The 24,622-nt window shown below is 44.5% G+C and overlaps 1 protein-coding gene across 3 annotated transcripts in view; it reads right to left on the bottom strand.

The window, feature by feature from the left end:
* Positions 1–2,442: 2,442 nt before the first annotated feature.
* Positions 2,443–24,622, bottom strand: part of PID1 (phosphotyrosine interaction domain containing 1) — a 61,948-nt gene continuing 39,768 nt past the window's right edge. For all 3 annotated transcript variants that reach the window (XM_040427803.1, XM_040427806.1, XM_040427804.1), the window contains one exon: positions 2,443–4,263. In XM_040427803.1, the coding sequence (XP_040283737.1) occupies positions 3,787–4,263 (477 nt within the window). In that variant the 3' untranslated portion in view covers positions 2,443–3,786. The remainder of the gene's footprint in view (positions 4,264–24,622) is intronic.

Raw genomic sequence — 24,622 nt, 5'->3', positions numbered from 1 at the left:
AGCACCCCCACCAATCAGCTGATTGAACAGGCTGTGGTGGTCCCACACTGTATCCTCTTCCTAGGCCTGTGTCGTCACGTTCATCAGTCCTATTTGCAGCTTAGTCCCATTAAAATGAATGGGCCTGGCCTGCAATACCGAGCACAGACACTATACGATGCACAGCTCTGTACTTGGCAAGGTGTGGGGAGGCTGCAGCACTCGTCAGAGCACCATGGCCTCATCGGATTCCCACCAATCAGATATTGATGACTTATCCTGAGGATAGATCATCAATATTGTACTTCTTGAAAACCCCTTTAAAGAAATCATTACAAAAAAAAGAAAAAAAAAAGGGAATTTGAAATATAAGGAGAGATTCTTACATAGAAGCATTATGAAAATGGATAGAACACACCTCTATTATTTAATGTGGAAAACAGAGGCACGTGGGCTTTATATTTCTAAATACAATACATCCGTGTGTAAGAGTCAGAATTGCAAACTTTTTAATGCTACATTTCAGGCGCTAGAGGAATGATAAATCTTCCCCTTGGTTTCCATAAATATAAAAGCAGAAATGTTGCCTGTAGCAACCAATCATATTTTGGGCCAGTTTTTAAGGGAGGTCTGAAGGAAGGGTGGAATTTGGTTGCTATAGGCAAATAACCCAGTTTTCCTTTACAACAGTTCTGATAAATCTAATGGTTTTTAGTCATTGCAAAAAAAATGTAATGGCACAAAATAAATTACAACAATGACAAGACCATGCATTATGGGAGGATAACCATTACAATAATGTAAGCGGCGTCTCCATCAAATGATGGAAATGAACGCCTCCTGACAGACAACACTGATTATAATGGGATCTGGTTTCCATTAGAAATCCTATCATTTTCCCTCCGAACCATATGGAGCAGAGCATATTCTAGCTCTTCTTCAGTAACAAACAGGTTATAGGGAGAACCAACTGAAGATTCTAATGTTCTGGTACCATACCCTGGAAGTGTTACATGCTATGAACCCAGGTTTGCCAGATCTCTGCTGGCGGTGCTCCTAACCGAAAGCCTCTTTATTCCATATCTTATGGTCCTGCCCAATTATAACGTCCTTCTGGGCATGGGTCACACGATTCATACAGGTCATTTTAGATATTCCTATCCCAAGGGACCCTCTAACACTCCTTTTGAATGTAGTCCCGGCACCAATTAGAGGTCGGGGTGCTGGGCTGCTCCTCTACATGTTAACTGCTGCTAAATGTTTGATTGCACTTCACTGGAAAAGCTCAAACGCCCCCTTCGGGTTCTGAAGTCTACACTCGGATACAAGATATAAGAACCCTGGAATATTTGGTGGCATTCCAGCAGAACACGATGACTAATTTCCTGAAATGTTGGCAACCTCGGGACACTCGCAAGACTATGCTACCTTTATATAGTCATCGAGAGACAATCATTTTCATCTTTTGTACTTCTATTGTTATTTTTGTACAAGGTTTAGTTGTGCGGTCCCTCTGCATCATTTTAACAGACAATGGGGGAGATTTATCATTTTCCATAGGAACTCTGAAAAATAAAAAGGTGGCATCTGACTGGTTGCTATGGGCAACAAAGCCAGTTTTCCTTTACCACAGTTTCAATAAATCTCCCCCAGTGTGTCACATGTTTTAGACAGAATGGGGAACGGAAGCTCCTGAAGGATCCACCAATATGGTTCATTATGGCGTTTTCTGTTTTGTTGCCATGAGGCAGACATTTACCAGCGTCCAGATCAAAGGGTCAGACTAGTTGCACCAAATACACTGACATCAGTAAAGTCTCCATGCTATCTCCGCGTTATGTTCTGGCATTTGCATATACTACATATTGGCGAGTTTTCCTGTCAGGCTGCTCAGCCATGATGACATATCATAGGCAGGATCACATCATTACCATAGATTGTAGAGCAGTGTAGTGAGGCCCCGACCCCTCAGGAGCTATTTTCTGGAGTTTACCCAGAGGAGCTGTATGTGTGAATGCAAACATCCGCAGTATCTGTCCCGGACTTTGCAAAGACTTTTTCTCTCCAGAGCCTTAGTACTAAATCTGGGCTTGCAAGAATGAATATGCGTGCTGCCCCATTCAAAATGAACTGAACCGATTTTCAGTTGCGAAAAATTCTGCAACAAGATCTGCAGCATGTGAAGGCACCCTTGACTAGACAGGCTAAAGGGGTGTCAGATTTATCACAGTGGCTGATGCTGGATGATACATTTGATGCATCTTTAGACTTCTGTGCTCTAATATGGTGTCCTTATCCTGCTATGGGCCGAGACTGTCCCTTGTGTGATGGAGGTATTCTCTAATAAAAGAACTGTATTAGGGTGGAATGGTTTGTAAGATACGTAAAAAGTAATACCACTGTCCTCTATTTTCTATACTGTAATAAAAAATAAAAAGAAGAACAGAAGACACATTACACCAATCTCGTAAATAGGTCTGTATTTTAATTTTGTAAATACATTTTTTATATGAAAAAAGCAACACGCTGACAAATAAAATAGCTTGTTCTGTGGGTAAATTTCTCTGACAAATATGCAAAATGTATTTTAAGTTTCAGCAAACTGGATATGCCACATTCACAGTGCATCCAAAAAGTACCATTTGAACTATTAACATACATCTTATTAAAGGGCTATCACTTCAGAAAATGCCTATGTACACAATCTGATAATATCAGACCTTCATGTGGGAGCCCGATATATAAAAAAACCAAAAAAAAAACAACATGATCCAACAGGTGCAATCGACACTGCAAACCACGATGTTCTTCTGACCGGTCATGTAAGGAGCACACTGCCTAATGTATTCTTCTCTATGGTCACCACATGCTATCGTCATAGTTCTATAAGCTTATTTTTCTGATTATGAATATAGGCGTACCATTGTACAACCTCCTGAAGTATGGGATTCTGGGAATAAAAAATTGGCAACAATACATTGTATAAAAAAGGTTCAGTCAAACCGAAGTAAAAGATGTACAAGACATGGAGGCCTGCAGCAAGTTATGAAGCAGGTTTAGGTTAAATCTGTCCCCACCTACATATCTACGCAAGATGCCGTAAGGTACCACATGGTATCTGTAAAGTGCTTGGTCACAACAGAGTCGTCTACTGGGTTATGCCGTTGAGATGTCTGGATAATAAGAAGCTGAGAGACTGGAATGTAAACTAAAACATATATTTGGCCTCTGTATGAACCCCCTCCCCCCCTCAACCGCAGCTCCTAGGATGCACTCCAATAGGCTGCCCAGGGATAACACTATTTCCAGAAGGTAGATAAGTGGTTGCACATATGGTTTTACAAATATGCTAGCATGGTAAAATATAAAAAAAAAATACCGTATACAAATTTATATGCTGTGTAAATAAAAATATACTTTTGAAATGTTTATAAGCAACACCTAAAAATGGGACTTGGCTGATTGACATTATTTAACATTTCAGTTCACCCAAAATAGTGACCCAAATGATCTAGAATGGCAAGAGATCATTCAATTTACAAGGCAACTGGCACAGTCATAGGATAGTTCAAATCTTGACATCCATTAGGATCCGGTAGGAGAGGGTTAAGGGACAAGTGTTGTCACATTTTTTGGGAAAGCAGCATTGTAACACACACTTCATGAATGCAGCGTTGAAGATGCTGCAGATATCTGCAGGAAGCGGCCCAGCTAATGTCCCATGGTCCCATTCCCAATACAGACCTCTCACCAGCTGCTGCTGCTCCAGACTGTAGATGCCTAATCCGGGAACAGGACCAAGTGCGTTCAGCCGTCATCAGATTCAAACCCTTGAGACGTCTCTTCGGAGAAGCTGTCTTTGTGAATTCGCCCATCACTCTTCATACTTTGGAAGGTTTTTTTGAAAGCCACCATCATGGCATGTGCCAGCTTTTTGGCTTCTATCTTGCTCTCACATTCTACTGCATGGCAATCCATCTGGAAGGTCAGGTCGTCATTGATTTCCCTGTAGAACCAGGCAAAGATGTTGGGGCTTACATTATGATCTGCTGTGCAATAGGCAATCCTTGCCACCTGGAAGGTGTCCATACACACCGTAGCTTCACCCTTTAGGTCTTGGTGGTGGAGCCGTACCTGAAAGGGACGGATTTCCAGAATGGCATTGGAAGGAAACACATCTGCACGGGCCAAAGTGTGTTTTCTCCACAATTCAATCACAGGCTGCTCTGTACATCCTGATGAAAACTGGACTCCTGTTGCAGATATTTTTCCCAGGTACGTCACCTGAAATAGAAAGAAGCAGTTATATTTAATATAGTATACATACAAAAGGGCTGGAACGCAACAGACAGGTCATTATAAAAGGGCACATGTTTTAAGAAGACTATACAAGAAGTAGTCCAATCTTATTTCTGTCACCAGAAAAGGGGCCCATACTATTCCAGGTAACATGCGCGATATGTTAAAGGGATACTATTAGCTCTATTTCATACAGAAACCAACCATTAACCTGCCATTTATGATACATTGATACATGACAGGTACAGGCTTTATCTTTTTTCCCTAGGGCAGACCGATCACAGCAGGGGGCTCCTGCTCCAGCCACTTGTCTAAGGCTACTTTCACACTTGCGGCAGAGAGATCCGGCAAGCAGTTCCGTCGCCGGAACTGCCTGCCGGATCAGGCAAAATGTATGCAAACTGATGGCATTAGTAAGACTGATCAGGATCCTGATCAGTCTTAAAAATGCCTGATCAGTCGAAAAAATGCATTGAAATGCCGGATCCGTCTTTCCGGTGTCATCCGGCAAAAACGGATCCGGCAAAAACGGATCCGGCATTTATTTTTTTCACTTTTTTTCAGTCTGTGCATGCGCAGACCGGAAGGACGGATCCGGCATTCCGGTATTCTGAATGCGGGATCCAGCACTAATACATTCCTATGGGAAAAAATGCCGGATCCGGCATTCAGGCAAGTCTTCAGTTTTTTTTTCGCTGGAGATAAAACCGTAGCATGCTACGGTTTTCTCTTTTGCCTGATCAGTCAAAACGACTGAACTGAAGACATCCTGATGCAAACTGAATGGATTACTCTCCATTCAGAATGCATGGGGATAAAACTGTGACGGAACTCTATGCCGGAAAAGAAAAACGCTAGTGTGAAAGTACCCTTACCGCTAGACATAGGACTGTGAGGAGTGGAAGGGGGAACGTGGCTGAGACACACAGAGATTATATACACATAGTAACTACCAATTGCAATATGAGACATATTAGGACTAAGGGAATGGAGGAGATGAAAAGGACATTTTCATTTTCTTGTGCATTTTCTGTGTTTAGCATTGCTTTAACCGAACTCAGACAACTGTACACAGAGCAATTCGATTATATATGCATCTACTATAATTGGAACAATGCTAAATAACCTGCTATTGCCCTGCCAACCAGCGGTACACAGAGAATAATGGCCCCGTAGCAAGGATCAAATCAGGCCCCCCACACAGGACAGAAGGGTTTCTGCCTAAACCCCTTTCAATGACCCTTGGGCCATTTTTCCACTGCCTCATTTGCAAAAAAGTGTTCCTTTAAAGCAGGCATGCTCAACCTGTGGCCCTCCGGCTGTTGTAAAACTACAACTCCCACAATGCCCTGCTGTAGGTTGAACATGCCTGCTTTAAAGGGTCCTGATCAAGTTTTCACCTCCAATAGAAGAGGAGATAATCCCAACTAAGACTGTGCCCCCTCTTGCCCTGGGACCCATAGTAGTCGCATTGTCTGCCGCTATGGTAGTTACGCCCCTGCTGCCAACCTGTATTGCTGTTAAAGGGGTCTCACAATGGGCTGTGATACACCAGATCAGATCACTTCTGGTTGTAAACGAAGATATTCTAATAAAACCTAAGCCGTGCAGCAGATTGAACCCCACAGCAGTTGAGTAATTTCACCTAGACTGACCAAACGTCTCACAAATGACACATAGAAAATAATCATGTCACATTTGAATATGATTATTAAAATAGTCCCCCAAAGGTTTCTGAAAAGGGGTTGATGGATTTCAAGACAATTTCTCCTTTTCCATGATCTAGGTCTTCTTCAAAATCACACCGGGGACTGTAAGGGAAAGAATACTTTAAAAGCCAAGAACACAAATTGCAAGGGACGGCTCTAAAGGTCCTGGGCAAGGAGACCTGTGTGACAAAGCCTCGTTTGTTCAAAGGCCCCTTCTCCAGGACTAGGGGCGACGGTGACAAAACAGGGATATGTTTACTTCTGCCAGCCCAGGCAACATGTTCAGCTGTGAGAGAAATGCACAAAGTGCCCCCCATTCAGTGCCCAGCAGACAGATTTGGCAGGCTGCATTGTAATGACAATTTAAATTCCTCGGATTTCCTCCTGTTGGCAGAAGAATAGCAATGATGCTTTGAATACCACCCTGGCAGACAACAAGGCTGCAGCGAGATGGCTGCTTAAAGTGGACCTGCCACCAGAAAGCGGAAGATGTGTGACCATCCAGAGGAATGCTACAGATCATGGGTATAGTTCGTACGTGAAAAAAGACACGTCCAGAAAGTTCAACTAGGGGTGGAAGTGGTTGAAGGTGAAGGGCGAGGGTAAGTTGTAGAACTTTGGGGCAGATTTACTCATCTAAATGTGCCAGCTTTCCGGCAGAAAGCCTCCCTCCCCCCAGATGATCAATGCTTTATTTTACATATTTCCAGGTCAAAGAACCTCCAGAAATATTTGCACAACTGGTGCACACTTTTTTTTTTTATTCAGCTCCACTGCACTTTGAAAGCTTTATAGGAGGATCATTGAGACCATGGATCAGGCATTGAATCTCATAATTTATGTAAATCAATGGAACCAAAATTTGTATGTCTAGGTGCAAAACTCCCAACGGCCCCGGATCCAGACGGACAGTCCTGGATTTCGGTGGCTGTCCCGCTTTCAACTGTATCGGAGTCCTGAGGATGCAGATACAGCTGAATATAATGGTGAGGCAGCGAGCGGTCTGTTCCCTTCTTCCCCAGCAGGTGTGATGCAGTGACATAATCGCGCCTTCTGTGCTCTGTAAGGCCTCTTTCACACGGGCGTTGCGGGAAAATGTGCGGGTGCGTTGCGGGAACACCCGCGATTTTTCCGCACGAGTGCAAAACATTGTAATGCGTTTTGCACTCGCGTGAGAAAAATCGCGTGTGTTTAGTGTTCTGTAGATTGAATACAGAATGCATAGTAAAACATCGCTGGAGGGGTTAAAAAAAATAAAATAAAATAATTTAACTCACCTTAGTCCACTTGTTCGCGATGCCCGGCATCTCCTTCTGTCTTCATCTGATCTCTGTGCAGCAACAGGACCTTTGGTGACGTCATTCCGGTCATCACATGATCTTTTACCATGGTGATGGATCATGTGATGACCGGAATGACGTCACCAAAGGTCCTGTTGCTGCACAGAGATCAGATGAAGACAGAAGGAGATGCCGGGCATCGCGAACAAGTGGACTAAGGTGAGTTAAATTATTTTTTTTTAACCCCTCCAGCGATGTTTTACTATGCATTCTGTATTCAGAATGCTATTATTTTCCCTTATAACCATGTTATAAGGGAAAATAATAATGATCGGGTCCCCATCCCGATCGTCTCCTAGCAACCGTGCGTGAAAATCGCACCGCATCCGCACTTGCTTGCAGATGCTTGCGATTTTCACGCAACCCCATTCATTTCTATGGGGCCTGCGTTACGTGAAAAACGCACAAAGAGGAGCATGCTGCGATTTTCACGCAACGCACAAGTGATGCGTGAAAATCACCGCGCATGTCAACAGCCCCATAGAAATGAATGAGTCGGTATTCAGTGCGGGTGCAATGCGTTCAACTCCCGCATCGCATCCGCGCGGAATACTCGCTCGTGTGAAAGGGGCCTAAGAGAGCACAAACAATGGGGGGGGGGAATACTCTTCATTCATAAGCAGAGCGGGGCTAGGTGAGTAGTGCATTTTATTATTAAAGTTAGGCTACTTTCAAACTGGCGTTTCAGGGCTCTCACAACCGGCCCAAAACGGATCAGTTTAGCCCCAATGCATTCTGAATGGATAAGGATCCGTTCAGAATGCATCAATTTATCTGCGTTTGTTCTCCGTTGCGTTTTTTAGACGGTCACTAAAACGCAGCTCGCAGCGTTTTTGTGTTCGTCTGACGATGCGGAGCCAAACGGATCAATCCTGACTTACAATGTAAGTCAATGGGGACGGATCCGTTTTTTACTGACACAATATGGTGCAATTGAAAACGGATCCGTCCCCCATTGACTTTCAATGTAAGGCTACTTTCACACTCGCGTTTTGGCTTTCTGTTTCTGAGATCCATTCAGGGCTCTGACAAACGGTCCAAAACTGATCACTTTTGCCCTAATGCATTCTGAATGGAAAAGGATCCGCTCAGAATGCATCAGTTTGCCTCCGTTCCATCTCCATTCCGCTTTGGAGGCGGACACCAAAACGCTGCTTGCAGCGTTTTGGTGTCCGTCTGACGAAACTGAGCCAAACGGATCCGTCCTGACACACAATGTAAGTCAATGGGGACGGATTCGTTTTCACTGACACAATCTGGCACAATAGAAAATGGATCCGTCCTCCATTGACTTTCAAAGGTGTTCAAGGCTTGGCTATGTTAAAGATAATACAAACGGATCCGTTCTGAACGGATGCAGACGTTTGTATTATATGAACGGATCCGTCTGTGCAGATCCATGACAGAATCTGCACCAAACGTGATTGTGAAAGTAGCCCAAGTCAAGACGGATCCGTTTTGACAGACTTTTTGAATGAATAATGCAAACGGATCTGTTCTAAACGGATACAAGCGTTTACATTATCGGTGCGGATCCGTCTGTGCAGATACAAGACGGATCCGCACCAAATGAGAGTGTGAAAGTAGCCTTACAGGGGCAGCACAACTGTATGGAGGAACTAAGGGAGCAGAAAAACTAAGGGGGCAGCACAACTTTAAGGGGGGCACGAAGGGAGTAACACAATTGTAGGCTGGGAACTAAGGGGCAGCACTACTGTGTGGAAGCACTAAGGGGACACAAAGGGAACTTGGTGGGATTGAGTTTCTATAGATTCAGAGGCACAGCTTAGTGGTAAGGGTACTTTCACACTTGCGGCAGAGGATTCGGCAATCCGGACGCAAACGGATGGCATTTGTCAGATGGATCCGGATGCGGATCCGTTTGACAAATGCATTGAAATACTGGATCTGTCTCTCCGGTATCATCTGGAAAAATTTATTCGTTAATATTTTTTGCATTTTTTAAAGGTCTGTGCATGCGCAGACCGGAAAGCCGGATCCGTTTTGCCAGAACACTTAATGCCGGCACTAATACACTTCAATGTAAATTAATGCCGGATCCGGCATTCCTGCAAGTGTTCCGCATGCTGCGGTATTTTCTCCGTCCAAAAAACGTAAGAGGGACTGAACGGATGCATCCTGAACGGATTGCTCTCCATTCAGAATGCATTAGGATAAAACTGATCAGTTCTTTTCCGGTATTGAGTCCCTAGGACTCAGTGTGAAACTACCCTAAAAAAACAAAACAAAAAAACCTTGCTTGATCTTGTCCCTCCTTCAACTTTTCAAAAGTTGGAGGTATGTAACTAGATAGCACACAAAAGTCAACACCTTTGTAAATGGATATGGAAAAGAGCTAGATTGTGCAACTCCAGTCTGGTGGCAGACACAATGCTCATGGACGCCTTCAGAAGGTGAAGGTTCTGGGTTGAGTCCTGAAGCAGCCTGCTGACGTGAAGTATCTTTATACCAGTAAAACTCAGACATTAGGTCAGTTTCCGCTACTCATCTCTTTCCCCTGTTCACAAATACAAGTCTGAGGACAAACAGCCTTCATTAACCTTGCTGGCCACCTCAATGGAGAGCCTCCGGGAAGGACGGTATTCTGATGCTGGCAGGGAAGCAGTTAAAACCTGCTTTGCTGAGCTTTCAGCCGTTAGAAGATACAACCACAGCGTTCTCCACACGTCAAAAACCCAAACATCTGGTGGAAGCTCCTGTGGAGCCCAAACATTGGATCCAGCTCCACATTCCAAAACCAGACGTACTCAATTGCCCCGACTATTAACCCACGCTTTACCACATAATCCCAGCATTAACCGCTATGCTGACAGCACAATTAGTCTAGCAGAACACAAACGGTTATTCCCGAAAGAAACAAATGAAGTGATCACACGGTTTCTTATACATGGAGCAGATGAAACCAGAGTATCTGTAAGAAGTAGATCGCTTTCTTCTGCTGAAGGAAGGACTGCATTGTGTGGTCAGTGCTCTCAGCTGGACGGTCACCATTGGTAAGGGGTGGCTGTCGGCCAACAGTTTTTAGGGGGTCAAACACTAAATGTTATAGGCAAAGATTTCTTAAAGGGAATCTCTCTCCAGTTTATGCTGTCTAATCTGAGGGCAGCATAAAGTACATAAAGTAGTGATAGAGGCCCTGATCACGACACTGGGTCTCTTACCATTCATACGGACGTATGGCGCCGTGCCTGTGTCGCAGATGGCTGTTCAGTACTACATGGGCACTGGCCATGTGAACTCAGTTTTGCAGTGCTGACCCATTGACTTAAATGGGTCCGCGATCCGCAAAATACGGCAAAAGATAGGACGCGTCTTATCTTTTGAGGTCCAGAGGCGCGGACCAGAAAGCTCACGGAAGCGCTTCCCAGCGTTTCCGTTCAATGCCTTCGCTCTGCGAAAGATAGGACATGTCCGATCCTTTGCTGTATCTTGCGGATCGCGGACCCATTCAAGTCAATGGGTCTGCATCCATGATACGGAGTTCACATGGCCAGTGCCCGTGTATTGTGGATCCGCTGTTAGCGGTCCGCAACACAGGCACGGAGGCCATATGATCATGTGAATGGCCCCTAAAATTCCTGTTGAGAAGCTTCAGGGGGACATGTTTAGAGGTGTAAGTGGATGATTTACAGCTTTTCTCCTGGGTATAGCGAGAAGCCTGCTGAGTAAGTAAATGAGGCTAAGCTGCAATACCAGGCACAGCCCATAGAGAAGAGTGGCGCTGTTTCTATTCGTAGACAGACCCATTACCTTGACCCCTACAGGCTGAATGGCTGTCCTCGGATACCAGATTTGTTGATTCTGCTGTAGATGGTTTTCCAAATGAGGAAGGCCGACCACAAAGCACATGAAATGTATAAAGCAGAGCTGCAGGTTAGGGCCAGGTCTCCACCACCATTCAAGTGGTTGGAATCTGCACGTCATTCTCACATGTTGTGTAGTGGGGATATTTGTGGTCAGAGGCGTCACGCTGTAAATGACCAACAAGATGATCTCCATCTGCACAGGGAGCTCATGCGTTTTCCATTATCAGCATCCCCTCCTGATTTTTTGGAACACTGCGGAGAGGAACAATGTCAGGAACGCAGATGAATTCCTTATTGGAAGGCGGACAGAAACCAGGAGGGTCTCCTCTCAGCCACTCATGTATAAGGCTGCGAAAACAACTGGAGTGCTCGCAGCCCCCCTTCCCCGACACTGGGATTAGCCCAGCAACGACGGAGGTTTATCTACCCTATGGATCAATTGCTGCATATAAAAGAACTCTAATTTATTACATCTGCTCCGAATGTACAGGACAGACACTGTTCAGAAATATATAGGTCTGGGAGGGGGGGGGAAGGGAGGGGGGGTTGTTTACGTACTTGAGTAGTGTGCTGGTCAGGCGTTATTTGCCTGGGTGGGCAATTTGTGATGTTATAATAGAGGTATTATGCTGCGCTATCCATTTTTGTTTTTAAAGGGGTTATCCAGGTAAAGATAAAGATAATGATGACATATCCTCAGGATAGGCCATCATTATGACATCGGCAGGGGTTTGAGTCCCGACATCCCCAGCGATCCGCTGTTTCTGGGAGCTCTGGTGAGCAGTGCAGGCTCCCGGCAGATTTCCAAGGACAGCGCCGTACATCGCATAGTGGCAGTGCTTGGTATTGCAGCTCAGCCCTATTGACTTAAATGGGGCTGGGCTGCAACTAGGCCACTTGACTGATGCATAGTGAAGTCCCTGACCTAGAGGCTCACAATGCGCCTGGCCTCTTGAGGATAGGTTATCAATATCTTTTCTTGGATAACCCCTTTAAGGTGCTCATCCAGACCCAGATTTGCCCCAAGATGACAATACTTACCAACACTGTAGTTGGGAAATTTGGGGCATGCAAGCCATGTCTCAACTGGGCAGAGTTTACATTAAGAACCACACATTTTGCCCAAGACAGACCGTATTTGCTGCGAGTGTCTCTGAAAGTTCATGATAGTCCCTGCAAAGTAGGGACTATTGGCAACTATGGATGACCATGGGTAATCATGACCCAAGGAGGAAGAAGATTTATCAAGACCGGCGTTTTCAATGCTATTCCCCGCACCGCCGGAGGATGCACTTAATGATGATGCCCACGCCTCATACAGTAAATTAGGCGCACCCTTCATCAGTGCGTAATGTCTAGAATGAAATCTACACCAGTCCTTTGCTGGCGAAGATTTCAGTCATCATTTACTACAGGAAATTGGTGTAAATGATAATCTGCCGGGACTAATGGCCCTGCCCACACTACGTCTGCTGTTCAGAAAGTACTAGAGGGTGGCAGTAAGACGCCATTTGCACAAAAAACTTCCGCAAATGTCATTTAAAAAGTCCCACACTCAGGGTTTGCAACTTAACGCCAGAAAATGGTCATATGGGGATGAGGTGAAAAGATATGGGAGATTTATGAAAACTGTCTAAAAGAAAACCCTTTTGCCCATAGCAACCAACCACAGCACAGCTCTCATTTTTCAGGAGCGGAATACAGAATGAAAGCCGCGCTGTGATCAGGTTTTTTTACTGAAGCTTCTCCCATCAAACCAGAGCCGTCCAGTAAAACCAGTCTTCTGTCATCTGCCTCTTCCCTCTGGCTTCACCTATAGCTTTACTTTATTCCATATCTCCCTTAGGCCTCAGGTATTAGGACTCCTGTAGCATTGTAGGCCTACGCTTTCATACACTTCTCTTACACAGAGGGTGTTTTTTCAGTCAGATACCATACAAATGAAATGCTGTGGCATACTCCATCCGACTCATTGTTTCAAGGATAGAATAACTGAGTAATAGATTCCATCTGGAGTAACATATCGTGGCATACAGAATGCTTATAACAAATGGGGGCTCAGTGTGCCTCCATATAGCCTATGTAGAGCTGTCTGCATGAGGCCTTAAAGGGGTGTACCAGGATTATGGCCATTTTAGTTAGCTCCATAGCACGTGGCATCAAATGAAAGAATAATACTCACTTGCTCCCCGCCACGTCCTGGCTTTGACTGGTGATCTTCCAGTTGGGGTATGGACAGGGTCACATGAGCCCCTGTAGCCAATGACTGGCTTCAGAGATGATGTGTCTCCAAGTGTCACATGACCTAGCTATGATGTGCCGATCGGGGAGACATCACCACTGAGGCCAGTCATTGGCTGCACGAGATTCCATCCACACCATGGCCGGAAGTAAAGATGGCGGGAACCAGAAGATCGCCAAACAGAGCCAAAGGCGGGGAGCAGGCGAGTATGATTTTTCCTTTCGGTACTACACACTACAGGGGCTAATTAAAAACGGCCATAATCCTGGAAATTCCCTTTAATGGGGTTTTCAGGAGTTTGATACTGATGGCCTATCCTCAGGATAGGTCATCAATATCTGATCGGTGGGAGTAGACCACTCCTAGCAACCCCCACCAATTAAATTGAAGATGCTGGTCTGGTGAGCTCCGCGGCTCATTCCAACGCCAGTGATGTTTTGTTTATCAGTTACGTGGCCTAGGTGCAGCTTACTCCCATTCAACGGAATGGGCCAGGGCTGCAATACCAAGCACAGCTGCTATCGGTGTATGGTACAGTGCTTGGTAAGGTGTGAGGCTGCAGCAGTCACCGTTGCACGGTGGCTTCTTCAAACAGCTAATCGGTGGCGGACCCCCACAGATTACATATTGATGACCTAGCCTGAGAACAGGCCATCCATTCAGAACTCTTGGTCAGTCTCAAAAAATACCCTGTCTTGAGGAGCCCAAAACAGATATGTGTAATGTGGTTCTTAACAACTGGGGGGAGCACTAACTTAGAATACTGCCATATGACTTCAGCTGGAAATCCGTTCTAGAAGCCTGGCCTCATAATAAAGTTACAATGTATGACTGGGCACCATATGTGGATTTTGTCACATTCTTCTCTAAACACCTACATAACACCTCCTAGTCCCATATATGTTATTTTCTTTTTATATCTTTTTTTAGCCTTACTTTACTAGAAGCGAACACAACGTGCTTGAGTCATTGTCAGCAAACCGCAGGCGTGTGATTTTGCAGCAGGGGAAAATAAAGGGAGGAAATAAGGAAGTTGCAGCGGTCATGTTAAAGTAATCTGTACTTAATCACAGATGGTCACTGAGACCACCCAAGGAGCAGGCAGAACAACAAGGTCCACGGTCCTAGGAAGACGTTTACCCCATATTTTTAAGTAAATACACTAGACAGCTCAAGTGGCAAAAACTAGGCTTTTAGACGCACCAATTATAGGGCAAATTATCAGGAACGACCGTTCCTGCAAATGGTCATTCCTGACAATCTGCCAGTCTGAATGTGCTGCTGATCACCCAATGAACGAACAAAACATCGGGTGATCCTGTTGCTCATGCAGGCACCACCGATCATGGCTTCTGGTCTAAACTGCGATCTGCTGCTCAGAAACCATGATTCTGAATGAGGACGAGGGATCGCTATAGCAATCGCTCTTCCTCATACTGTGAAGGAGATCTCTGCATTAGGGCTGGGCGATATGGCCTAAAATCTATATTGCGATATAATTTGAAGCATGTGCGATATAACAATATATCGCAATATATTTTCTTCTGTATGTATAGAAATTACATGGCCATCATCATGCCCCCCCCCAGCCAGCGCCATCAGCCCCATGCCATTGCCATGATCCATATCCCCCAGCCAGCGCCATCAGCCCCATGCCATTGCCACCATCATCATGTCCCCCAGCCAGCGCCATCAGCCCCATGCCATTGCCGCCACCATCATCATCATGTCCCCCAGCCAGCGCCATCAGCCCCATGCCATTGCCACCATCATCATGTCCCCCAGCCAGTGCCATCAGCCCCATGCCATAGCCATCCAACCCCTGGTAGATTCGGGACCCTGCTAATATACTTACCTTTCCTGCAGGGTGCGCGCCTGGCTGATGGGGGTCCGCAGGAGACGGACCGTGTCTTCTTCCCAGCATGCACTGTGAGGGACCTGACGTCACACACAGCGTCAGCCAGCGCACACGATGTATGAACGCAAGGACCTGCAGCGCGGTGCAGAGAGTCGGGAGGCCACGGAGCGGTGAGTGAGAAGCTTCTTCAATTCACTACCGCTCCTTGGACATCTATCGCAATATGGCGATATAACTAAAATCTATATCGTGGCCGGAATTTATGACGATGATATCGTATATCGTTTATATATATCGCCCACCCCTACTCTGCATGTAAATGCAGCGGTCTCCTTCACTGAACCAGACTGGCGGGAAGGAACAGTGACCAGGCCGGGGCCAGAACATCGGCCAGACACATTTACCATCTTTTATGCCTGGAAACGGGGTAAAAGAGGATTGAAAAGTACTCTAGTCAGTCCAGGCACACGGACTGCCAGCAGTGCTCGTACTTTTTGACAAGGCTGGAGCCTAGTCATAAACAAAAGCGTTTTTTCGGCCAGCGCAGGGGTGAAACAAAGACATAAAATTACGGTCTTTGCAAATGTCCCCCTTTGATCACAATCTATTGACCCATCTGTTGCTAAGGATGATAAAGATAAGGCTTAGCAGCACATGAAGCAGGCACTAAGCACCAACCCCTTCATCTATGGCCAGACACAATCTCCTGGTGATACCTGACATAAACCGTGATGGTTTCTGTTCCCTGAGGAGTGAAGGAACAGTCCACATTCAGGACACCGTGTTCCTAAGGAAGTAGTTTATCTAGGAGTTTATTTAGACAACTCTAGAACAGGCATAAAAGGCCTTGCAGGCAAAATCTCAGTGCAAAGGGCAAGGGGGAAGTATATGGTAGGACATATGTCTTGCTTGATCTCTAGGTCTTTGGTTAGGTCAATAAAACTATCATTTTGCACAATAAACATAAATCTGCTGATTCCACTGGATTTACAGCGAGGCTTGCAAGTGTTGTGTAATAAGCAAACCTACTGGTGTCTGTCATAAGCAATATTTCTGCAGACCACACTGTAAAAAAAGTACAAACCAAAACCCAAAAACAAAAAGGTTTTCTAGGAAACCTAACTGTTGCGTGTCTTCCAGCACACTGGGCTTGTTGACTTTGGAAAGGCTGAGACATTGCAGAGACCACAATGGCGTGTCTGCAGATAAAGCTCTCAGTCCTGAGAACCACAACCAGCAAACAAAAGGGCATCACAGTAAAAATATGGATCGTTGATAAAATGTTGGAGGACGACTTCTTCCAGTTCTGAGCGGATAGCACTGCTGGACATCTTCCGACTTCAAAGGACAATAAGCATGATGTGTCTTTGCACTAAGGTTTCAGCAATCAGAGTTGTGGGATTTAGTCAGGATTACGGCTCGTGCACAAGAACGTATTTTTTGTCCACAGTCCTATCCTTGTCCGTAATGCAGACAAGAATAGGCCATGTTCTATATATTTCCAGATGCCATGGAACGGACATATGTTTTTTTTGTAGGTTGGATGTGAGCCCATTCAATGGGGCAGCAAAAGATGCTGACAGCACAGTGTGTGCTGTCCGCATCTTTTGTGGCCCCATTGACGCGAATGGGTCTGCATCCAACCCGCAAAAAAAAAAAATCTATATGTCCGTTCCATCATGTAATTCAATGCCGGCATGTCGCATAATACATGTGTATGGCCAGCCCCGAGGGTTCCGTTCTGCTGGCCATACACTTGTACTATGACAGCATACAAAACAGAAAGCCTCTAAAGACATTCAGTTTGGCATGCCGGCATTGAATTACGTTCTGGATTCCATGAGAACAGAATCCATTACGGAATTCACTTAAATCCCGAACCTTTTGGCAGGTTCGCTCCACTCTACCTGCAGCATGTGCAACTGAAAGTCCGTGGCAGAAATACTAGGGTCAGCATCAGATTTCTACCACGGATTCCACGAGGGATTTTGACACATTCTGCCACCAAGGCTATATCCCAATCTACCGGCAAATTCCCTGCAATCCCTTCTTGGTGTAGGGCCCCCTGGCTTTAGGGTCCCTGTACAACTGCACCTGCAACACACATGGGATTTTCACCCCTCTTCTCGAAGAAGTAATTGGCAGGAACAAAGTGGAGAGGGTGTGGCAGTTGCAGGGAGAGCACAGCCTTTAGGTGTAAATGCAACGCCCCGTTGCTCCTAGAAGCTCATTTGTGTATGTATTATATATATATATATATATATATATATATATATATATATATATATATATATAGAGAGAGAGAGAGAGAGAGAGAGAGAGAACGAGGGAGACTTCAGCAGAGATCCTATGTGAATAACTGCACAACTGCACAGATTGCAAGTCTTACACAATTCCACACTACAAAATAATAGGAACCCACATCACCTACATCAGCACGGGTTGACACGGCAGAATGGAGAATATTTACGGGACTCTGAGCCACAAGAGTGAGATAAAAGCTTGTTTCCCTAGTGATTTAGAGGAAACAGTCAACACGAACTGAGGCAATGTCACAATCGGAAGAAGGTTATATACTATATTCTACAGTAAAAGGGTTTCCAGATCTATATAACTAAGATTATATGAAAAGGAAAATTCTGTACTTTGCTAATACACTTTCGGAGTCATTTATTGAACAGAAATATGCCTACATTAGGCGCATTTACAGCGGAGATTGCGGCGCAAAGCTCCTTTGCACCGAAATCTGCAGCTTCTCCCCGTTCATGCAAGGTCTAAAAAAAAGTGGGCGTGGTGTGGGAAAGGAACGGGCCAGTAGGCCCGACTTAGTTACCATTTTCTACGCCTGAAAATGGTCTAAATGTAAGACAGCAAGGAAGCCGTTTTACATTTAGAATCAATGGTGGTTACACCGAAGTTATGTACAGGCCAGCGCCTCTTCATAACTCCGGCGTATCCACCACCAGGTACAGGGTTTATTAAGACCGGTGTCTAAAATGCTGGTCTTAATAAATGTGCCCCATCGCGTCAGATTAAAGATCTGTATTCGCTATCCGTAGATGAAAAACGAGTACAGTACAGAGGCGCCCCAGCTGATGGATTCTGTACTGTGTCTGCGCCAAACATGTAAAGGCAGCGCAGGGTCATTACAACTGATCATCCCGTTAAAGTGAATGTATTGTAACTGCACTGCGTCGCTGCTGCAAAGGAGATGATACACAGGTCATTTTGAAGCAGAAGCAGCACTTGCATGAGTACCACTGCCCCTTCAAACAGCTGAGCAGCGGGGTGCTGGGAGTCTGACCCCTGCTGAACTGATACTGACAGTAGCACTGCAAATGCCCTTTACTTTCTGGACTGATTTCTCCTTCTACAGCTCATGAGGGATCTGTGCGCTAACAGATCGTGGTCCTGAGGAGCTTGCGATTCCGGTGTCCCCAACCTGCACACGGACCCCTTCCCTGCAGGCTGCTATGCAGATCAGCCTGTGTGATCTACCAATTTCTGAAAAATCAGGTGATTTCAGCTGTATACCAGCTTCTCCCACTCCCAGTCGGTATCTCTAAGGCCCCTTGCAGACGAGCGTGTCCGGATGAGTCCCAGAGCATTGCGGCAAACACGCGCGAGTAGGTACGCAATTGCAGTCAGTTTTGACTGTGATTGCGTTCCGATGTTCAGTTTTTATCGTGCGGGTGCAATGTGTTTTGCACGCGCGTGATAAAAAACCGACTGTGGTACCCAGACCTGAACTTCTTCACAGAAGTTCAGGTTTGGGTTAGTTGTTGTGTAGATTGTATTATTTCCCCTTATAACATGGTTATAAGGGGAAATAATACATTCTGAATACAGAATGCATAGTACAATAGGGCTGGAGGGGTTAATTTTTTTTATTTTTTAACTCACCTTAATCCACTTGTTTGCGCAGCCGGCATCTCTTCTGTCTTTTGTGAGGAATAGGACCTTTGATGACATCACTACGCTCATCACATGGTCCGTCACACGATCCATCACCATGGTGATGGATCATGTGATGAGCGTAGTGACGTCATCAAAGGTCCTATTCCTCACAAAAGAAGAAAGAAGAGATGCCGGCTGCACGAACAAGTGGATTAAGGCGAGTTAAATAATTTGTATTTATTTTTTTAACCCCTCCAGCCCTATTATACTATGCATTCTGTATTCAGAATGCTATTATTTTCCCTTATAACCATGTTATAAGGGGAAATAATAATGATCGGGTCCCCATCCCCATCGTCACCTAGCAACCGTGCGTGAAAATCGTACCGCATCCGCACTTGCTTGCGATTTTCACGCAACCCCATTCATTTCTATGGGGCCTGCGTTACGTAAAAAAAACGCAACGCACAAGTGATGCGTGAAATTTACCGCTCATGTGCACAGTCTCATAGAAATGAATGGGTCCGGATTCAGTGCGGGTGCAATGCGTTCACCTCACGCATTGCACCCGTGCGAAAATCTCGCCCGTGTGAAAGGGGCCTAAGGGTGCTGACACACGTTCAGTTTTTTTAATGCAGTTTTTGAAGCCTAAACCAGGAATGGATTAAAACAGGGAAGAAGTAGTATTTGCCCTAATACTTTTACTCCTTCTATGATCCACACCTAATTTTGGCTTCAAAAACTGCATCAAAAAACCTGAACGTGTTTCAGCAAGGCCTCATGCACACAACCGTTTTGGTCTGCATCCGAGCTGCAGTTTTTGCGGCTCGGATCCGGACCCATTCACTTCAATGGGGCCGCAAAAGATGCGGACAGCATTCCGTGTGCTGTCTGCATCCGTAGCCCCGCAAACAAAAAAAAATAAAAAATAATAGACCATGTCCGTTTTGCGGACAAGAATTGGCATTTCTACAATGGGCCGCCTGTTCCGTAAATTGCGGAAGGCACACGGGCAGCTTCCGTTTTTTGGGGACCGCAAAAAACAGAACAGTCGTGTGCATTAGGCCTAACACTAAAAGACATAAGAAGGAAATACAGACAAGCCAAACACAAACACAACCAGGTGCAGTGTGCTGTGAGATATATGTCAGAAGCACCAGCACAGCCAGCCATGTAGAGTAGTTGCACATACTCTACTGCAGCAAAATACTAGTTTTCTTTTATTGAAGACTATTTACAAAGTTGCTTAATTTATGCAATTTAGGAAGCAAATGAGCTATAAGAAAAAAAAACAAAAAAAAAAAAAAACACATCAGTTCAACAGTGCCCACATTCCCACTTTTTTACCAAAACCTCCTGTTCACATGGAGGAAAAGGGATGACAAAATGAGTTTTTTCTGGGGTACAGACCAAAGACTTTATTAAGTTGGACTTTGAAATGAGATCTTTCTTTGCCGTCTTCTTTCCAATAAGTATGCCTATTTTATCTTTTATATCTTCAACATTTCTTAGCTTCACAAGGGAGAATTCTAATTCCTTACTTTAAAACACAGCTTCAAAATTACCGCATTTTTTAGGACTACAAGATGACATTAATTGATCAATATTCAAGACTATTCATCCTATGTTCCAGCATGCAGAAAATAGTCCACATAAGACTACTTTCTGAACTTGTCCAGAACCTACTATCAAGGAAGTTGGAAAAGGAGTTAAGTACAGCACTCTTATTTCTATCCCTCGGTTCATTAGCTGGATGCAAATGTGCACAAGGCGAATCAATAGATCAGTGACCCGAGTCTTCTGCAAGCGGCTGAGCAAACGAGCAGCTCCAGATTCTCTTGCACAGACAGAAGCAGTCAGGGGAGTAATACAGTACAGCATCCAGCCACACACTGCATGTAACATAACACAATCCACCATGATGTGAAAGTACCTGAAAATGTAAGGGGCTCACTGATAACAACCTAGGTATAAATAACTGAGCATTGCTCGATCTTCCTGGAAAACCCCTTTAAAAAAAAAAAAATCGTAAAATTCTGCACTTCTTGCACTGTCCACTAAGCCTAATAGGCAGACACTTCTTGTTTTGTAAAGAACACTTTTCTTCTCAGTATGATCTCAGATACGATTATAATGCCAGATAACACAAGCTCCAACATTTAGAATAGATGACCGACACATCTACTCCCCCTCCCTGCACAATGACCTCTGCACTGGTCATGGAGCAGGTCTAGGAAACTCTTCCATAGACATCAATGGACCACTGTCTAATGTCCACTGTGCCTCCACGTAGTTGCTTACAAGCATGTCTCTAAATGCTGCTAACAGCAGATCAGGAAAGATGGCTGCCATCATAATAATGTATGGAAAAATTGAATAAAAAATAAAAAACAACAGGACAAATCAGAAAATAAAAATGATTTAGAAAAATGGAATATGATTCACTATCTGGTTTTAATTAGTAGAAATAGGAGTACATTCATGAAATGACTTTCAAGAAGTCTGGAAGAACATAAACCCAGAGATGTAATGTATACATGTTCTACAAAAAAACAATTCATGGGATGAGGGCACCGTCCTCTAGTAATCAAATTCTATGTTCATAGAAACGTGAACTTTGTTCTGCCAAAAGTTTTTTCTTGGAAATGCAACATTTATACAGCTATTTTTTTTTTTTTATAGCAACCAGTCAGTGTGCAAAAATGTGTAGACCACTTCTGTAGTAGTTCAAAAGTTTATATGCTCTTTGAAATTAAAGCAGCAATTGTGTTTTCATAGATGAGTAACGTTCCCGACACAAAAGAGTAATATTTTCACTCAGAAATCTTTTTCCTTACTTTTTACACCAAAGATAATCACAATATTATCACCGTGTTACTAAACGTTCCAAAACACGCAACTAATTAGAGCATGAAATTAATCTTCAATGTTTTCACGTTAGGGATAAAGAAATGATTAGGATGTACGTTCTGCTAAGTGGCGCATGTAGGAGGATAGCTATATTAATGGAAGTTCCATCATGGCCTGCATCTGTCAATTCAGGAGCACACTTCCAGGACCCTCAGTGTTACTTCTAGACCGTGTAGCCTGAAGAAACTATGCTCCTGAACTAAGCTTGCTCCTCATTACATGCTCCACAGAGACATTCCCTTGCTGGTAAAATAAGCAGGAAAAGACTGGATGACACCAATAGTTGCAAAAGCTCACAGACACGTCCAGAGGTGGTGGTGAGGTCAATTAGGTCATTGTAGACCTGGAATACACCCACACAGACATGGGAAACACACTGTTCACATTGAGGGAAGGAGCCTTTAGAAACTATGCAGACCATAGATTACAGCCTAAAAACAGACCAAAAGTGAAGCTGAGACTCTCATTTGTATTCTTAGCAGATAATTGTCCTATAAAGAGCGGGCCCTGCAGATTTCAGGCGGCCATTTTTTCAACACCTTTTATTTCATGGTTGGTCTGTGAAAATTGTTTTTCTGGACAATGATAAATCTCCCAAAACAGGTCTCAAAAGGTTTGGTCTACACTCATCATTTAGCTGATTAACTAATCAGCTTTATTATTTTCTATATGTGATGGTGGGTTTCCTTTCAGGGGACATTACCTCTGATACGTGGTTGGGGAATCCCAAAGAACTCTGGATACATATCTCAAAAATAAAAAATTGTCCCAAGAGGACTGAGAAATCCAGTCCTACCAAATATCAGACTGAGGTCTGAGACACTGAAGGAATCTGTTGATTCATCCCTACGGTTGATGAAATTTCTGTTGGAAGAGGAGAGGGAATTGCTTACAAAGAATACAACAGAATTAAAGGAAGCTATTTAAGTGACGAAAAAAAAATTCTCTCCTCTACCAGACTTCACTAAAAGAGAAACATTGCTACAGCAATCAGTGGAGAGATTCACAGGGTACCTAAAGGAGAAAAAACAATCAGTTTGTCAGAGAGGGCAAAATTCTTGAATTTGCAGGTCAGAAACCCCAAAGAAAGTGAGACAGACCTCTCATTCTCGGAGTACGAAACCGACCCTGAGACAGGATCAGGAACAAATTATAGGAATCGGGGGAGAGGTAGAGGTAGAGGCAGAGGTGCAGATAGAGCCCGTGGCCGGGGACATGGTAACAGTGAGAGAGGTCATCGAGGGTTTTTTATTTATTTTTTAGGGACAGCTTTGAGGTCACTAGACCCTACTCAAGTGACGAACGAGTACCCACTCAGGAACAGGAGAGGCAATTAAGGGTGACAACATCTGGAGATACATCTCAGATTATCAATCTCTCCAAGCGTGTTTTAACTACTGCTGAGATGGCAGTCCTGAGCAAGGGTTTATCATTTGTGCCTGAATGTAGGTTTAATCCCTTCACATGGGTGAAATCTCAATTTATTTATCAGGAAACTAAAATGGAAGAAGTTTTTCTGCACCCATGATAGGGAACAATGTGAGAAACTGGGTATTGACCAAGATGAACTCCCAGATGTGAGGCTACTGGTTGGTCTCCTAGCAGATGGTGAAAGAGGTTTGGGTGAAGGACCATTTACAGACCTCAAAATTGCCGTCATAAAAATTATCCCCTAGTGGGAGTTTATTCTCCTCTCAATGTTTTCCTCAACGTAGTTACTGAAAAAATACGGTCGCTACATGTCCAGAATCCCTACCCTAGGAATATAACAGAGCAGGAACAAATAGCACTAGTGGAACTACAGAGGGATTCAAGCATTGTGATCAAACCCTCGGATAAGGGGGGTAATACAGTAGTCCTTGATGTCAGCATATACACACAGATGTGCAAGAGAATTCTTGATGACAGGACATGCTACACTAAGTTAGATCACAACCCTCTTGATACATATAAGAATGAACGGATTCAAATTCTGAGTAGGGCGAAGGGGCGCAGACTCATAAGTGCTAGAGAGTTTGCATATTTGTTACCCATGTACCAGACACTGCCGGCCTTCTACAGTCTACCCAAAATACATAAGGGTATTGACCTCTTAAAGGGAAGGCCGATAGTGTCGGGAATAGGGAGCCTCACAGAGAGAATCAGTGTCTATGTAGACAAGATTCTTACGCCTTGTGTGTTCAGCCTGCCGTCCTTTGTTAGGGACTATATGGACGTGTTGAGGAGACTAAATGACATCAGATGTGATAGTGACACCTTCCTCGCCAGCCTAGACGTAGAAGCTCTTTACAGCTCCATCCCACACCAACGAGGATGTGAGGCTGTTAGACATTCTTGCTGGAAAGAGGGTCTCATTTCCGTGAACATAATGAGCTGATAATAACTTTGCTCAATTTTATTCTGTACCACAATGTTTTCATGTTCGACCGTTCCCTCTACCGCCAGCTCAGGGGGGTGGCGATGGGCAGCCCCTGTGCCCCGACCTTCGCCAACCTCTACCTGGGCTGGTGGGAGAGAGAAAGAGACTGTGTTTAGTGACGAGATGGAGGAATGGACCTCAT

Source organism: Bufo bufo, chromosome 4 (assembly GCF_905171765.1).
Source record: "Bufo bufo chromosome 4, aBufBuf1.1, whole genome shotgun sequence".
Classification (NCBI taxonomy): domain Eukaryota; kingdom Metazoa; phylum Chordata; class Amphibia; order Anura; family Bufonidae; genus Bufo; species Bufo bufo.
This window is presented reverse-complemented; position numbering and strand designations above follow the sequence as displayed.